The sequence below is a fragment of the Nicotiana attenuata genome, unplaced genomic scaffold (genome assembly GCF_001879085.1).
Source record: "Nicotiana attenuata strain UT unplaced genomic scaffold, NIATTr2, whole genome shotgun sequence".
NCBI lineage: Eukaryota > Viridiplantae > Streptophyta > Magnoliopsida > Solanales > Solanaceae > Nicotiana > Nicotiana attenuata.
Window position 1 is genome coordinate 202,263 of NW_017671035.1, and position 15,648 is coordinate 217,910.

The 15,648-nt window shown below is 38.2% G+C and overlaps 1 protein-coding gene across 2 annotated transcripts; it reads right to left on the minus strand.

Moving 5' to 3' along the window:
* Positions 1-2,666: 2,666 nt before the first annotated feature.
* LOC109205418 (calmodulin-binding transcription activator 3-like) lies at positions 2,667-15,043 on the minus strand. Of its 2 annotated transcripts, none has more exons than XM_019368127.1 (13): positions 14,736-15,043; positions 14,123-14,242; positions 11,897-12,012; positions 11,616-11,704; positions 10,310-10,352; positions 9,578-9,785; positions 9,307-9,420; positions 8,867-9,174; positions 5,980-6,543; positions 5,142-5,830; positions 4,278-4,857; positions 3,825-4,151; positions 2,667-2,942 (listed from the first exon to the last, which is right to left on the minus strand). In XM_019368127.1, the coding sequence occupies exons 1-13, from the start codon at positions 14,773-14,775 to the stop codon at positions 2,829-2,831; spliced, it is 3,312 nt and encodes a 1,103-aa protein (XP_019223672.1). In that variant the 5' UTR covers positions 14,776-15,043; the 3' UTR covers positions 2,667-2,828. The 2 variants fall into 2 exon arrangements, with proteins under 2 accessions (XP_019223672.1, XP_019223673.1); XM_019368128.1 differs by having other exon boundaries at positions 8,867-9,171; positions 14,736-15,042.
* Between the last annotated feature and the right edge of the window lie 605 nt (positions 15,044-15,648).

Here is a 15,648-nt window from a genome sequence, read left to right on the forward strand (position 1 = left end):
AAAATGTTTTATTTCTCAGAATTCTATTATTGAGGCATGGGTATTTTAATGTGGGCGGGTAAATAGTTTCTATTGCATAGGTAGGGAAAGTAAATAGTTTTGGTATGGGTATTTAAGGGTAAATAGTTTGAATTTAATGGGTATAAAGTGAGATTTTCCCAATATTTAAAGAGACTAGGGTCGTGACTTCTACCTAGGTGGATATCTAACGGATAATAAAATCTAGGGCAAGCTCGTGATTAATTGGGATTGTAATATAGCTATCACACCCGGGTACTCACTCTATACCTCTCGGTAGTTTGAGTGATTTTGCCCAATTTGGCTTTATCAAGTCCAAATGGGTCTTCATGCAATTTCAGTGATATTAGCTCAAGTCGGGTATTACTATCTCTAGGTTTAACCCTTTAATTGGGGCTATCAATTTCTTGAGTTCGTCCCAATTCCTTGTTAGCCTAATTTTCCTAGACTTAGTTCCTCTATCTCAAGTAGAGACTAAGTCATAAAGGCATGAATCAGTGTGTGCAACCACTAATTCTATAGTTCTAGCAAGAACTAGGCTAAATATCACTAACCCATACACATTCAAGCCCTAAAATAAAATACCCACACTAGGGTTGGGTCATAACCCAGTTTGGGTTTAGCTACTCATGGAAATAACAGAAATTAAAGATGAAAAGAAGATAAAACTCATAATACTAGATTAAAAGATGAAAATGTTGAAAGATAATTCTAGTACAAAATTGCCCAAAACGGAATATACAGCCGTCTCACGTGCTCTGCTAATACATAACATGCCCTAAAAATGTCAAAAAGATCTATTTATACTAAGCTTTGAAATTTTCGGACAAAAATACCCCTGCGGAGGTTGTGCGGCCATGTAATTCTGAGCGCGACCGCGTTCTTGCTTTCGCGGCCGCGTAATTCTGACCGCGATACGCGTTCTTCAAATCTGGATCTGGGTTGAGCTGAGTTTCGCGGATCGCATAATTTCAATCGCGGCCGCGTAATTCTGACGCGGACCGCGCTTGTCATTAATCCTGAAAATGCAACTCTGAACCTCCCTTTCGCGGACCGCGTAATTCTGATCGCGGCGGCGGTGTGGCTTTCGCGGCCGCACAATATTTGTGCGCTCCGTGGTTCAGATCTCTTGGTCCAGTCTTGGTTTTTGTTCCAGTTTTGACTCCTTTATGAGTTGATTATGACTCCTTTGGCTCATTTTGAACAGTTCCTGCAAGCAAGCATATTACATTAGTTTCCGGAATACCTTCACACATTTTTGGCCCAAAACACAAGTAAAGGTGAACAATTAATAGGTTAAAATCCCTACTTATCAGCAATCTAATCTCAGGTTTTAACCCTGTGATGAAACAACTGACTACATAGTCTTCAGATAACTCGACTCTAGTAAGTAATTCATCAAAAAGATCAACATAATCTTTCACTGAACTCACCTGCCTTAAGTCCTTCAGATCTCCCATAGGATCATCAAACAATTCTGATCCAAATCTGGCATATAGGCACCTCACGTGTTCACTCCACCTAGGCCATTCTCCAGTCACGCGATGCTTCATAAAAGACTGGTGCCATTGAAGGGCCCTGCCTTCCAGTTTGCAAGAAGCAAGTTTCACCTTCGAGCTTTCAGGAGTTCCATCAACATCAAAGAATTGCTCACACTGGTATAGCCAATCCTTCAGCCCTTCTCCATTAAATTTTGGAAATTCTACTAACCTCTAGTTGGAAATTGATACCCGTCAGTCCTGATTTGCACAACTGCTGGAACTCGATCTGCAACAGTTGCTTCTATCGGCGACTGCGCATCACCTCCCATGGTCAAATTGCCTAATATCATATTTTTGATTTCCTCCATAGCCTGTGCTACTTTTGCATCCATCATCTGTCTCAAATCAGAAACAGAACTGACCACAATATCCATGGAACCTTTGATATTATCGACCTCTTTCCTCAATTCCTGCATCCTTGTGTTGTGATCCCCATTGATTGGTCCGAGAATGGAGTGCTCTGATATCAATGATGCAAGTCCAATATTTTGCGATCCAAATCTAGAAAGAACTTAAGTGTTCCTAAAGAGTCAAGGAAGGAATTACTCTTGAATAGCCCACTCGATGCTGGTAAACCCAGCTGAATTTAGAGAGAAGAGAAAGAGAGAGAGTTTATTGATTATCTTTTCAAAAACCGAATGAATACAAATCAAGTCTATGTGAGCTAATAAAGGAATATCAGTTAGGGCTGAAAAGTTAGTTGTAACTAATTTCCGGACCCATGTGAATAACACGTGCTTTAACTACCCTCTAACTACCTCCTAACTAATTGAGCCAGCTCAGCAACTAATCATCAGCTGATTTTACTAACTAAGATCAATCACAATCAACAGAAACGGAAAGTGCCTTAATTGGATCATATCATAAACACTATAAGGTTCGCATCCTAGGTTTGAGAGATCAAGCTATGGAGATAATGAACATTTAATTCCTTTTTCAATCAGGCATACAAGAACTGGTACCAGATTTAAAAGAAAATAACATAAATAGTACTAGCACTAGAAGACAACTGTCAATGTAAAACGTAAAGGTAACTTCAAACATATCGGATTTGAAGAATAGAGAGATTAAGGGAGGGGGGGGAGGGGGGGGGGGCAGAGAGAGATAGAACTTGACAATCTGCGCTACCTTTAAATCTCAAATACCTTGTCACTCTGCACAACGGGTCTGGTTTCAGATTTACAAACTAGTTAGTGCAGCCTATTTATACAACTCTAATAGCCATGTAACAAATGCTAATTCACACATGGTATATTATTAACACAGAATTCAAGGTGCTGTAGACATAAAAGTGTCGTCGTCCAATAGATCATCAAGATCGATCAAATCATCACCGAAATCAGCTGCTTCCACCGAGTTGCTTGGTGCACCATCGCTCGTAGTCTGCATGACAAAGAGAGAGATGACCATGTCAAATTTGGTGTCTTGCTTCCATAAAAACTCCATTCACATTGAAAAAAGCAAGCCTGAAATCCAGCTACTAATAGGAAAGTTTCACACTGAAAGAAACTTGAGTATTGAATAGTACTGTCAAACTCACCAAGTGAATTGCCAATTATACCTGGTAAAGCCATGCTAAGAAAGGTTGAGGATGCTGGATGTGTAAATTAGAATTGGTTGATAAAAATATCATGAAACATCTATAAAACCTTGACCACCTATCAAGGGTATGCATGGCCATGTTCATCGTTTCACGTTCACGAAGAAACAATCCCCTCCCCACCTCCCACCACACCCCACACCCCACCCCAAAAAAAAAAGCTTCTCTCACCCATTCAGGGTGGGAAGATCATGAAAAGGACTAGTTGATATATTATTGTTACTAAAAAGGATATTAGTTTTGCTTGCACTAGGACACCAAGAGTGAAAGCAAAGAAGAAATTTACATTCTAAATAAGGTAATGAAAGAATTCCATTTCACTTCTTCATTATAGATCAAAGAGCTCAGAAGAAGAAAAATCGAAATACCCATTGCATCTAAAATGGATACTTTATTTTTTATTTTATTTTTTTTGGATAAGTAAACTTCGCAATTAAAATGGATACTAAACTTCACAATTAAAAAATAAAATAGAAGCTTACTGAAAAAAGAAGATTTTACATACAGCTACACTCTCTTTATCAAAAGCACCAAATGATGATTCTTATTTTTTGTAAAGACATTGCACAAAATCATTAAATTCTCTTTTTCATTTGGATAAGTAATTACTGCACCAAACAATGAAATGCATTTCTGTGTAGCATCAGAAATCTAACAATGCTTACCGCGGTTTCCTTCATGTCGGACACAACATTCAGCAGCCTCCGATATTGATCCCTGGCCTCAGGATACTGAACCATCGACTTTACCCTTGCCAGAGCCTTCTGCAACCTTTGCTCAGTTTGCTTTCTGCCTTCTTTTAAGAAATCATAGTCATCCTCCTGCACTGGTCGATCTTGCGTGTTGCTTCCTTCAGTAAGTGTTGCTTCTGGTTTAAACCCACGCAATCCACTTCCTTTCCGCCTCCATCGCAAAATTACCTTCTCTAAGATCCCCACAGACCATATTATGTTTTTGTATTTGTTCCTTACCTGGTGTCCTCTTACATGAGCCTTTCAACAACCAAAGAAAAAAGAAAATGGCTAAGAAAAAAATGACAAGACAAAGTTGTGTTGAGAAATTATTTAGCAAAAAGATGCATTATGCATGCATAAAGGTTCAAAAAGCAAGTACCATACCTGAATTTTAATAATTCGTTGGCGGATGAGAAGATAGTCTCTTCTTCCCTTCCAACTGCGAAATTTATTTTGTATACGCACCGCAGCAGTGTGTACCGGCTCATCATGTTGACCAGCCTTGTTTGTCTTCAAAGCAAGAAGAGAGAGAGCATGCTCATCTGATAGTCCAAATTCACTGCCACCGTGTTCTTTTAGCTGCTTCCTCTGGAAGGACTGCACCCTGAAGACTTGGTGAATACGAGCAGCTGCTTGAGTTGCATTACGAACAGCAGCTAGAGAATCCTTCAATGAGACTCCATGTGGACAGTCACCATCCCAAGCTGGCGTAGCTGACCGTTCAGAAACTGTTTGAACAGCCTCTCCGAAAGGTTGCACATTCTCACCCTGCTTCATTTCCTTCAACTCGAGAGAAGAAAGGTGAGAGCTCAAGGAAGACTCTGCTAAATAACCAGCAATTCCTTTATGTCCATTGCTAGAAGCTAAGTCAGCAGGTGTTCTTCCTGAAGGATGTTTAGGAGTAGGATCTGTCAATGCTCCAGGAGCTGCACCTAAGGAGATGAGGAAACCCACTGTCCGCTCTCTGATGTTGCAAATTTTCAAGACACATCAAATAGGAAGGAAAAAAAAAAGGAGGGAGCTAATCAGTATTCGAGCAACATTTGATGAAAGCCAACTCATCATCCTATTTATCAAAATTCTTGAATCCACCAAAATTGAAGAGCACAGATTTCAACTATTTGCAAGTTCTAATATCCTTGTGTCCATTAAAGTTAGAGAAAGCCACCACCAAAGTACATGAAAAGGCGAAACTAGAAAATGTATCAGAGACAGTTGATAAAAAGGGACAAAAATCTGACAAATTACCTTCCATATGATGCTGCCCAATGGAGTGCAGTCCATCCATTCACATCTCGGAAATTGACGCTTACACCTGCAGCTATAGTAGGCGGTATAGCCCAGTCATAACCAAGAGCTGCTGCAAAATGTAGGACTCCTTGACCACCCTCGTCCAGTATGCTAGGGCCTTTCCCGCCTTCAGCAACCTTTTGGAGGAGCCAAACACGCAACTTCTCTTTTAGAAGCTTTTGTAGGAGCTGGTCTTTTACCTTCTCTGCCATAAAGTTATTCTCATAAGTAAGGTTCAACATTTCTTCCCATTCATCGTCATCCTCTTTTAGCAATGAATTGATTTTACAGTACACATGGGAAACATCATCCTCGCTGTGAGGTGGAGAACTCAGGGATACAGTGGATTCCAAAGATAATAATTTTCCGAATCTCATATGAAGAAGACTTTCACTGGAGCTGCAACTATTTGCAACATCAACATCTTGACCCTCACTGACCCGAAATTCAAATTCTCTTACTTCACTACATGCCAACCTATTGGAACATGTTATATAAAATGGAACCCTTCCCGCCTTTTGATTAGGTGTATGGCAGCGTAGAACACCATCAGCTATTACTTCTGCTGGAACTTCCAACTCACCAAACATGCATGCCCACTTCTCCACTTCTGGCTGGGATTTCAAAAACTTCCCAGTGATGAGAACCTGTTAACAAAACAACAAAGAGTTATCACCCATACATGAATGGAAGACTTCAGATTATTTTAGAGCAATAAAAAAAGAGGTGAGACATTAAAAATCTTAAACAGAACCCTGGCTTCAATGTGGAATGCAGGATAGATATAAAAGTTCACCTTAATTTCTGACCCAGCAAATGCCCAGCTTGGTGAGAAATCAATAATGCTAAAGAACTGATCTTGGGAGAGTGAAGGACTTAGCATGTAGGTGTCTAACTGCACTTGCGAAGCAATTGTGGAATTATCAACTCCATCGTCATCTCCGACATTATCCCAATAGGAACTAGAATTGGATTGCATATGTGGCTCACTTACATCTTCAAGTTCCTTACTCATCCACCGGTCAAAGCTATCGAGCTTCTTTAAACCTTCTCTCAAGACGCCATCTAACAAAGGTTGTTTTAAAGATGAATGATCGGTTCTGACTCCTATACTTAGATTGTGATCTAATTCAGCATTTAGAGAGCCTCCAACATTTGCATCTGAAAGTTGTGATGGAAGTTCATTCTGCATTGGATGTTTATCTTGGTGGGAAGGAAGTATATGGGAAGCCTCCAAGGAATTGTGAAGTTCTACATTATATGCAGCACTAGACCTGATGGTATGATCAGATGCCAGATCCGGATTCAACTTCTGATCCATGGACCACTTGGATAAAAATGCAGCATCACCTTCAGAAGTCTGCATCTCAAAGTTGACAACTTCAGTTAATGAGAAAACCTAGCCAACATCACTGTACTTAGTTTACATGCAAACAGGAAATAAATGTGCTATTGATTTTAAGTATCAGTCATCACAAATTTATCATAGTGCTGAAAATCAATGAATTTATACTAAAAACAATTACATCAAATAACTAAGAGATTCTCAAAGCACTTGAGAGAGAAAATTATTGCGGCAAAGAAAAGCTTTCCAAAAGCATGTGCTTAGTTTGCAGATTTTCCTGAAAAAATCAACATTTGCAAAAACAAGCGGCTTGATATGTACTTTCCTCCTCCAACTTGCACAAAAATTCCTTTCATGCACCTTTTCTTTGCAGGCAACTTATTACACACATTAACTTGTAAGTCCGTGTCTAAAATCCCCATGAATAGCCCAAGACCACTTCCTCCTGGGAAGTGCATGACACACACCAATTATGGAACAACATGTGTCATCCCTCTTCCCCTATGATGTCTTTCTTGTAGAAATCGTGCGCCTTACTTCCAAAATCCACTATATTCAACATCGGTCAGACTCAAGAATCAGTGAGAAGACCCCAAATGGGCGGCTCAACTTCTTTTTATAAAGTTAATAATTCTATTAATGTGGGAAAAACTCTCGTATACATGATGTATAGCAAAACGTAGAGAACCTATGCAATAATATGTTTTGTACAAATGCCACCCGACATTCTACACAGACAGGAAGCTCAAGGGTGCACCAAAAACTAAGAATGAGAGCTTACTTCATTTCTTTCCACAAGACACACGATGGCTAGCATGGACTTCAACTTAGGAGACTAATTGATACAAATCCTTACAACAAAATCACCGACAAGTTATAAGAACTGCTTTCCACTACATCAAGATAGTAAAGTTCACAAGAGTTTGGAAGCGGAAGTGACGTGAGGTCGTGAGCACCACAAATGATTGAAGTTTAAATGCAATAGAAAGCTCTTCTTAAAAAATAACAAATTCTCTAGTGAAAAACTTAATACCTTTAGCGGTAACTGCTTAATCAGATTATCAAAAAACAGCTTGGCATTTCCTTCTCAAAAAAAAAAACAGCTTGGCATTTTATTGAAAGCAAAGCTCAATAATCTCTCTCTCTCTCTCTCTCTCTCTCTCTCTCTCTCTCTCTTGGCATTTTATTGAAAGCAAAGCTCAATAATTTATGTCTGTCAATGCAGTATTTATCACCTCTCTCTCTCTCCCTCTCTATACATATATATATATATATACACACACACAGAAAGAGATAAGTCACAGATTCAGATAATCCTTAATTTGCTTTAGACAAAACTATGTATTGAATTGAGATGGGCTCAAATTGAGTTGAAATGATCTAAAGGAATTATGTGGCCTTCCCCAACTAGTTTGGGATTGAGGTGCAATTGATTGATTGATTGAAGGGGATATACTCGCTACCTTTATGTTTCCACTTGCAAATAGGACATCGAATGGAACCATAAGACATACACAATAAGAATTTTATGATGCTTTCAAATTTCTTTTAAAGAGAGATGAAAAATCTCCGCTAAAGCCCACGGGATAAGTTTGCAGATGTGATCATGAATCAAACCAGATTGAAACATTCAGCTGTCGACAAACAAAGCCGGAACCTCACCGCAAACGAAGGATGGCAAGACCCCAGTTCCCTTACTAACATTTGGACAATATTTGAGTTGAAGTTGGGGAAAAAAAGGTGTTCTTTAAGTTGAAGCCGGAAAAATAGTTTGTGGAAGCTGAAGTATGTCTGGACATGAACTTTACTTGGGAAAAAAGGTCAAAAATTTGTGAGTGAAAACCAATATTTTACTTGAAATACACCTCGGACCACTATTTCAATATCTCACTTGAAGTTCATATATTAAAATTCGGTATTTGCAAATATTTAAGGCCAAACAAGTATTTATGTCCAACAGGCCCTTAGAGTTCTGTATGACTGCTAGAAGGCTTTTTCGCTGAATGCCGTCAAAAGAAACAAGGTCCAGAGATAATAAATTGGCATGCTCCTATTGCTCCTGCTCGCCTTTATCAGTCCTATATTAAGTCATGGATATTAAATTTCCAGAGCATCTGGTCATGTAGTATTAGCCATGTTTTTAATTAGTTATGCAGACTAAGGCAGTACTTGTGATGACGGACTACATGATAATCGCAAGGAAAGCTTTAGAATATGCATGCAGGGGCTAGTTTTCGTCCTCTCCCTCAAAGATATAACAATGCAATGTGCATGAAATTGGAGGCAAAATTTATTACAAAATAATGATGCACAAGTGAACTCCTTTAGCATTATTTACCTGCCAGTCTCCCAGGCCGTCGATGCGGTTCTGACGTTCCTGTTTTTTGAAGTCATTTAAGAATACTTGACCTGTTGTAGTGTTTCCTTGTTCATGTGTCATATTATTTGCACCTGAGTGGCTAGAAGGCTGAAAATGGTAAGACTGATATGCAGCAGGATTATTAACTGAAATTGTCTCCCATGATGGGAAGTCAAGGTTCCTGCTGGGTATATATGTATTTGCTGTGTTTCCACTCTTATTTCCTGGTGCGCTTGAGAAGAAATCCATATCAGAACTTCCTGCAAACTGTACTTGATGATCATCTGCTAAATAAACAAACAAGGTTTTCGGATTTGTCACACCACATTGATATAAGCACTGAACTATTTGGAAAGCATTTTTAAGAGAAGCAACAAATGCTAATAACAAATGAAAATAGAAGGACAAGAATCAATTACTTGAGAAGGGAATCGGATGATAAGGTACAGGAAGGCCCTCTCCAGCTTTCTGCATCATACTTGGCTGAGCATCAAGGAATGAGTGAAATCCAGAAGTTGGATGTTGATTGTACGCTGGTGAGTTTGTGGTTCCAAACAAAAATTAATTAAAAAAAAATTCTTAAAGAAATGGAAAGCGCAATCCATAGATGACAAGTCTAAGATATTTCCCACTGTACCAGAACAGTTTATTCTGACGCCTGATACAGAAACATGTGATTAAACAAAATACCTGATTCAGCATCCTCATATTCTGAGGCCTGCGCACTGCTAAGGCTGGTCGTGTCGGTGACTTGTGAGTTCACTTGGTAATCATTTGGATAAAATTTTGTAGAAGCAGAACTGTCCACCTCAGAGCTGTGTACATCTTCATCAGTTTCTTGAAAACGAGGAGTAGCTTCTTGAGGTTCTCTGGTACGGCTAAAATTTGTCCTGTTACCCTGCAGAAGGAAAAGAACATGACAATCAAATCTATTTACAGAAAATGAGGAAATTTATTTTAATGATGAATTCAGTTTCACTTTCTTAAGATAAAATGTTGGACCAACAAAGATTCGCGGTACTTTACTGAGGTCATGATGAATCTCTCAAATAAAGGTTAGGAACTTCTGAACACGTTTCAATTACAAGCAGTAAACAACTCTGATGTTAAGATGCATTACTAACATCACGAATAGATATGCACCAGCTGGTTCCAAAAATTGTTTGAACATGACAAGGCCTCCTTGCAATGCAAATCATTTTGTAGCAACTTTATTTATTTCATTATTATATTTGAAATTGTGCCCTTAAATCATCTCATACGAAATTCTTCTATACTATGCTGCCTTGGGCAACTGGGGAAAAGGAAATATAACCACTTCTCAGCTGTAAGTTGACTATTATACCAACTGCTGAAGAAAGTACAAAAAAGTCTAAGAAAAGAAGCAAAATGGAAAAGAGGTAGAGGATGGCAAGCATATACCTTTACTTCCCTGTAGTGGACAAGAACAATATGTGACATTTCCCTGCATAAGTGTTCCCGGAGGAAAAAGAAAAAGAATGAGGATGCTAAGCAATGGTTAGAAGAGACAATGATGGTTAGAAATTGAAGTGAGTGATGTGCGAACCAAAACTAAACTTCTAGGCACGTTGGTTGACAGCGACAGCAGTGAGACACTTTTATCGTATTATGGACCCCAAAAACATTCTTGGGGAGGGGGGCGTAGGATTTCATAAGAAGAAGGAACATAAACATAGAATTAGAAAGGAAACAAGGATAGAAGAAAGTGTGTGTGACTGTGTGTGTGCGCGCACGCTCCAGGACTTTGCCACACAACAGTAAACTTAATTGCAGATTCTTTTAACAGTTTTAGCTTATCTATTCAAGTAGGAGAGCTCAATACCTAACTTTGTAGACAAGATAGCATTTTAGTCCATGCTATTCAAGATTCAAAACAATATATAACAGGAGAATTATTAGTACAAAGATGCAAAATGTGCATAAAACATCCTTGAATGAATTGATCAAGTTATACTGTGTCATTTATGAGACAGAATTTTTAATGGAATCGTAACACCTTTCTTGATAGCCCGTGCTATTTATGATTTAAGAAAATACACAAGATATAAATACTTAAAATAAATTAGTAAGTGTCCCCTATCTAACCATTTAAGCTTTCAGACGAGAAAGTTCATACTATTCAACATGGCATTAGAGCAAGCAAAAATTCTGGATCGAGTCTCACCACCATCCATTAGTAAAAACATTTGTGACAGGACTTAAAATAAACAAATAAATGTGTCCCTCTCTAACGTTTTGAACTTTTCAATAAGGAGTAAACGCTATTCAACAACGATATGATTATTTGGTCTTCGATGCAAAGTGTGCACAAAATACCCTTTAATAGATTAATCATCCATCATGTGTCAACCTTTTGAAGGAATAATGACCCCTCAACATTCTAAAGCGTCTAATCACCTAGATCATGCAAAATATCGAAAGCAAAAAGGTAAGCCAAATATCATATAGAAGTAACACCCATCAAGCATAATAACAAATAATTTTACAGTGCCATAACAGTATTACTATTATTATAGGGATGAACATGCTAAACTCCTACCAACCTAACTTGCAATTACCATGTAAATGTTAATTAAAGATGTCTAACTTGATCATAATTGTTCGACATGAATTAAAGTCTGGATTGACTTTTAGCTCCAAGGTCAGAGCAATACACCTATAATAGCAAATCTGTGTGCTAAAACTAATATTATATCTTTTCACTTACTCTTCGAGCATCCAATAGCTGCGTCTTTGGAAATTCTCATTCTCTTCTCCATGGGCGTAGTAGCAGTGCAATACATCAATGCTTCCAGCCTGTAAGAACATTAATTTCTGATCAGCTCCCTAATACAAGAACAAAGCCCTCATAGAATGATAATTCCATGAATGTCTAACATTCGAATTAAGTACAACAAGTACTCCTCAATCCCAAACTAACATTTTCAAATCAAGGACATATAAATTTAATAGGCTTCTGCACAATCATAAGGATCCCATCAGTTTTACCTTGAGCCTCTCGTGAGCCTCCTTCACAGTCTTCCCATCTTTTTTCTTTCTCCAGCTATGGCCATCTTTACGAAAATACCGCAAAACCTTCCGATCAAAAAGAAACAGTGAACCACCTGGAAGGGCCATACAAGTCAATTTAAAAAGTGTAAAAATACACTAAAAACGCTGTGGATTCCAGGAATAGCTACATATTCTCGAAAGCTCTACAAACATAAAAGTGCCATATACGAGCTGGTGAAGAAACTGCGAAAACAAGTTTAATGAAGAAATGTAAACTTATTTATCACTATCATGCCATCAGTTAATTATAGGTGGTTCTCAAGCAGGTTAATCTTGATAATTACAGATCATCACATCAGATTCAGGCTTAGCAGCTTCCAAACATTACCTATCATCCAGTAAATAGGCTCAAGAAGTCCTAAAAGTGGGGAAAAGAGTACGTAGAGCATAATCTTGATTACATAAGATGAAGGTACTTACACATACGTGAGACAAAACGACAGTCTTAAAACCAACTGGCAGGCCCATGAGTTACTGATATTCAGCTAAAAGTTCATATATTTAGTGCATTTCCGCCTCATATCTTGTGAATATTTGTTGTGGTTTAAACAATTATTGGTGTATTTTGAGCTCATTACGTGCTTTATATGTGTAGGAGTGATTTTGGATGAAAGCGGCATAAAAAGGGAGTTTTTCTGCACAAATAGGAGTTGAAGGCATAAGAGAAAATAAGCTGAAAAAGGAGACGTCAGCCTAGCTCGCCTCGCGAGCAGGCCTGGCCTCCAAAGGTGTTGAGAGATCCTGCAATCCAGTGAAGCGAAGCCATCGTGAGCCCCATCGCCGGACCTGCTCAAAAGAAGCCTGGAGGTGGACGTCAAGGTTCTCGTGTTGCAAGCACAGAAGACGTGCGCTCCAGGTTTTCCAATTCGAGTTGAGATTGGACAAAAACGTCTCCTACACCTATAAATACACCCTAAACTCGATTTTTGCACAACATTTGACCGAGGGAGGGTAAGGAACGGTCATGGAGCTTCAAGTTCATCTTTTCTTCTGCCAAACTCCGAAGTTTTATGTTTCTTGGGATGATTTGTCGTTTGGCTACCATATCTATGTGGAGCTAAACTTCACACGGTAGAGGGAATTCCAAATTACACATAGGATTGAGTAGAGCAAGTTTCTGAACCCGGCCTCAGTGAATGATTTCGCAATTAGGATAGGGATATACCATAACAGTCTTGCTTAGTCATTATACAGGAATTACAAAGGCGTTCATGTTAACTCTAATTCCATAGGAACATAGACGCTAGATTGACTTGAATAGGCGAGTAAGATGTCAGAGATTCCAGCAAGTAATATAAACCTTGTAATTAATAAACTAGATAGATTGAGAAGTTAAATCAATTGAAGAGTATGATAGAATTGTTAGATAATCCATAATCCTAGATCGTTTTCATCACATCGATAACATAAGAATCTGCTATTCTTTTGTCTAGAGTTCATTCTTTATTTTCTTTTTTCTTTTTTTGTTTTAGTTAGTTTGGATTCAAGCTCTTTTGGTTTTAATTCTTGTTCGATAATTAGGATCCTTTAATCTAGTGAATAGTTGATAACGAGTCTTCGTGGGAACGATACTCTATTCACTATTTTATTATTGATCGACCGTGTCACTTGCGTGTGCGTTTGGCAGCAACAATTACTATACAAGGAGGTGGAAGGGCATTGAGTTTAGGCTTTATGGAAGAGGAACATGTCCTTTTTACCGAGGGTGATCTGAAGAAAACTAATTAGATAAAACAAGCCGTAAAGCATCTAACCAGAGGTCTAAATAAGGGGGCAACACATGAGTGAAATAAAGCTATACACAGAAAACACTATGCATAAAAAGACTACACATTGGAATCTAGTAAATGGAGCTAAAAATGATGTCAACAAGTATTTTAAACATACTTTTAACAAATAGCCTCTATCTGAAAGTAGGAAGGAGGAAGGGTGAACTAGAGGAGAAAAATATCGAGCATGTCTCCCCAGGTACACGCAGAGACGTGGATATGTGACATAACTACATTTCCTCCCAGACACATACACATAGATATAGATAGCACATAGCAGACTGGATAATGCACCATCAAGAGAGAGCGTGTAGCAAGAGAAAAGAAAAACTCTATTCAGAAACTACACCGATCACATTTTAAGAGAAAAAAGATATTCAGCTAATGATCATACTTGGAGGCCTATTTGGAGGCTCTGGAGCAATCCGGAACTTCTGATAGTTTTTAAGAATTTCGCAAATTTCAGCAGGGCGTAGCCATCTATGTTGTGCTTCTAAAAGTATCTGATCAATATCTGCATTCAACCACAAACTTTCTCAACATACGTGAACCAAGGCCAACCAATCCTCCAGTCACAGGAGATACAATTAAAAGCCAAACAGTATGCTAGACAAACTAATGCAGAAAATTATGGTAAACATGCTCAAAGAAAAGCCATTATGCATCTGATTAGAGTGACTTTCTAATCAATATTTGATCACTTCACCGGTATTCCTTGCTCTGAAGTGACTTTTTAATCATAGGTTACTCTTTTGAGTGATTCCATGTAACAAGAGTGACCAAATTAATTGTTTTTGGGTAAAAAAATACCAAGATTAAACAACTAAAGTTCTTTCAATCAAATGTTTCACAAGGTACGATTCTTGGATTCTAGTGAACCAAAGCCCTATAGCAAATCAAGAACTTGATATGCAAAGAAATTAATATGAATAAAACAAAAAACGATTTAATGAATCTTTAAGCCAAAGAGAAATTTACCCCCAAAAAAGGGAGCTAAAGGAACTGACCTAGTTGAGCATTAAGACCATAACGCCTACTCTCAGCCATCAACACATACACAAAGGAACTAGCTCCGATCTAAACACTAGTAAAAATCTTGAACCAGCAATTGAATTAATCAAAGAAAAGATTTCAAGAACTGGGGTTGGTAAAAGAAATCACTGTTAATCAAAGAAAAGAGTCTCTAGCTGAACTGGAGTTTGGTCAAAAAGAAAGAAAGAGAGTAACTGCAGATGGGTTAAAGAGTTGATTGAAAGAGAAAATAGGAAACAACGGAGAAAGGTGGTTAATGGAAAAGTGCGGGGGGTGGGGGGATGGGGGGGTATTTGAGGGTTGGGGGGTATCAAAGCAAAAAGGGGCCGCCGAAATGGAATACAGTTTTGAGTTCAGACTTCAGACAGGTAGTACTCATAGTCAGTGTTTAACGTGATTTTTGGAACGTAAATACGTAATACTATATGTATATTCTACTTCTTACTGAAAACTTTTTTCCTGCGGGAATTTAGCGGGTGGTGTAACTAACTCATACTATTCTATATATATAAATCTTGTGTTATAAAAGTAGTACACTACCCGTAAAAGTTGGCTGAGTTAGTTAGGTGAGTGGTTTCTCACATGAAAGATTCCAGATCGTTTTTCCTCGCCAACGGCCTTTTCAATTAGAGCTCGTTGCACCGGATTTGCCTAGCGCGTTTTACATCTTAGTTTGTCTTAGTGCAATTTATATCTCCTTTGTGAGCTATTGCACAGTAAGCAGTTTACCTCACATTGAATTAAAATTATCTTAAGCTATTAATTATTTTTGAGGTGCTCTTATCATTTGTAAATAATTTTATATAGTCCTAGTCAAAGACAGTAAAGTTATTACTTCGCGCATGTAACTACTTATGCAAGAAGTTATAATAAAATTACTATACTCCT

Coding starts and splice junctions, on each gene's coding strand:
- LOC109205418 (XM_019368127.1), bottom strand. CDS start 14,775: ATGGCTGAGAGTAGGCGTTATGGTCTTAATGCTCAACTAG. Junction 9,421..9,577: donor ATATGAGGATGCTGAATCAG/GTATTTTGTTTA, acceptor CAAACTCACCAG/CGTACAATCAACATCCAACT. Junction 9,175..9,306: donor TCATCCGATTCCCTTCTCAA/GTAATTGATTCT, acceptor TTGTTTATTTAG/CAGATGATCATCAAGTACAG.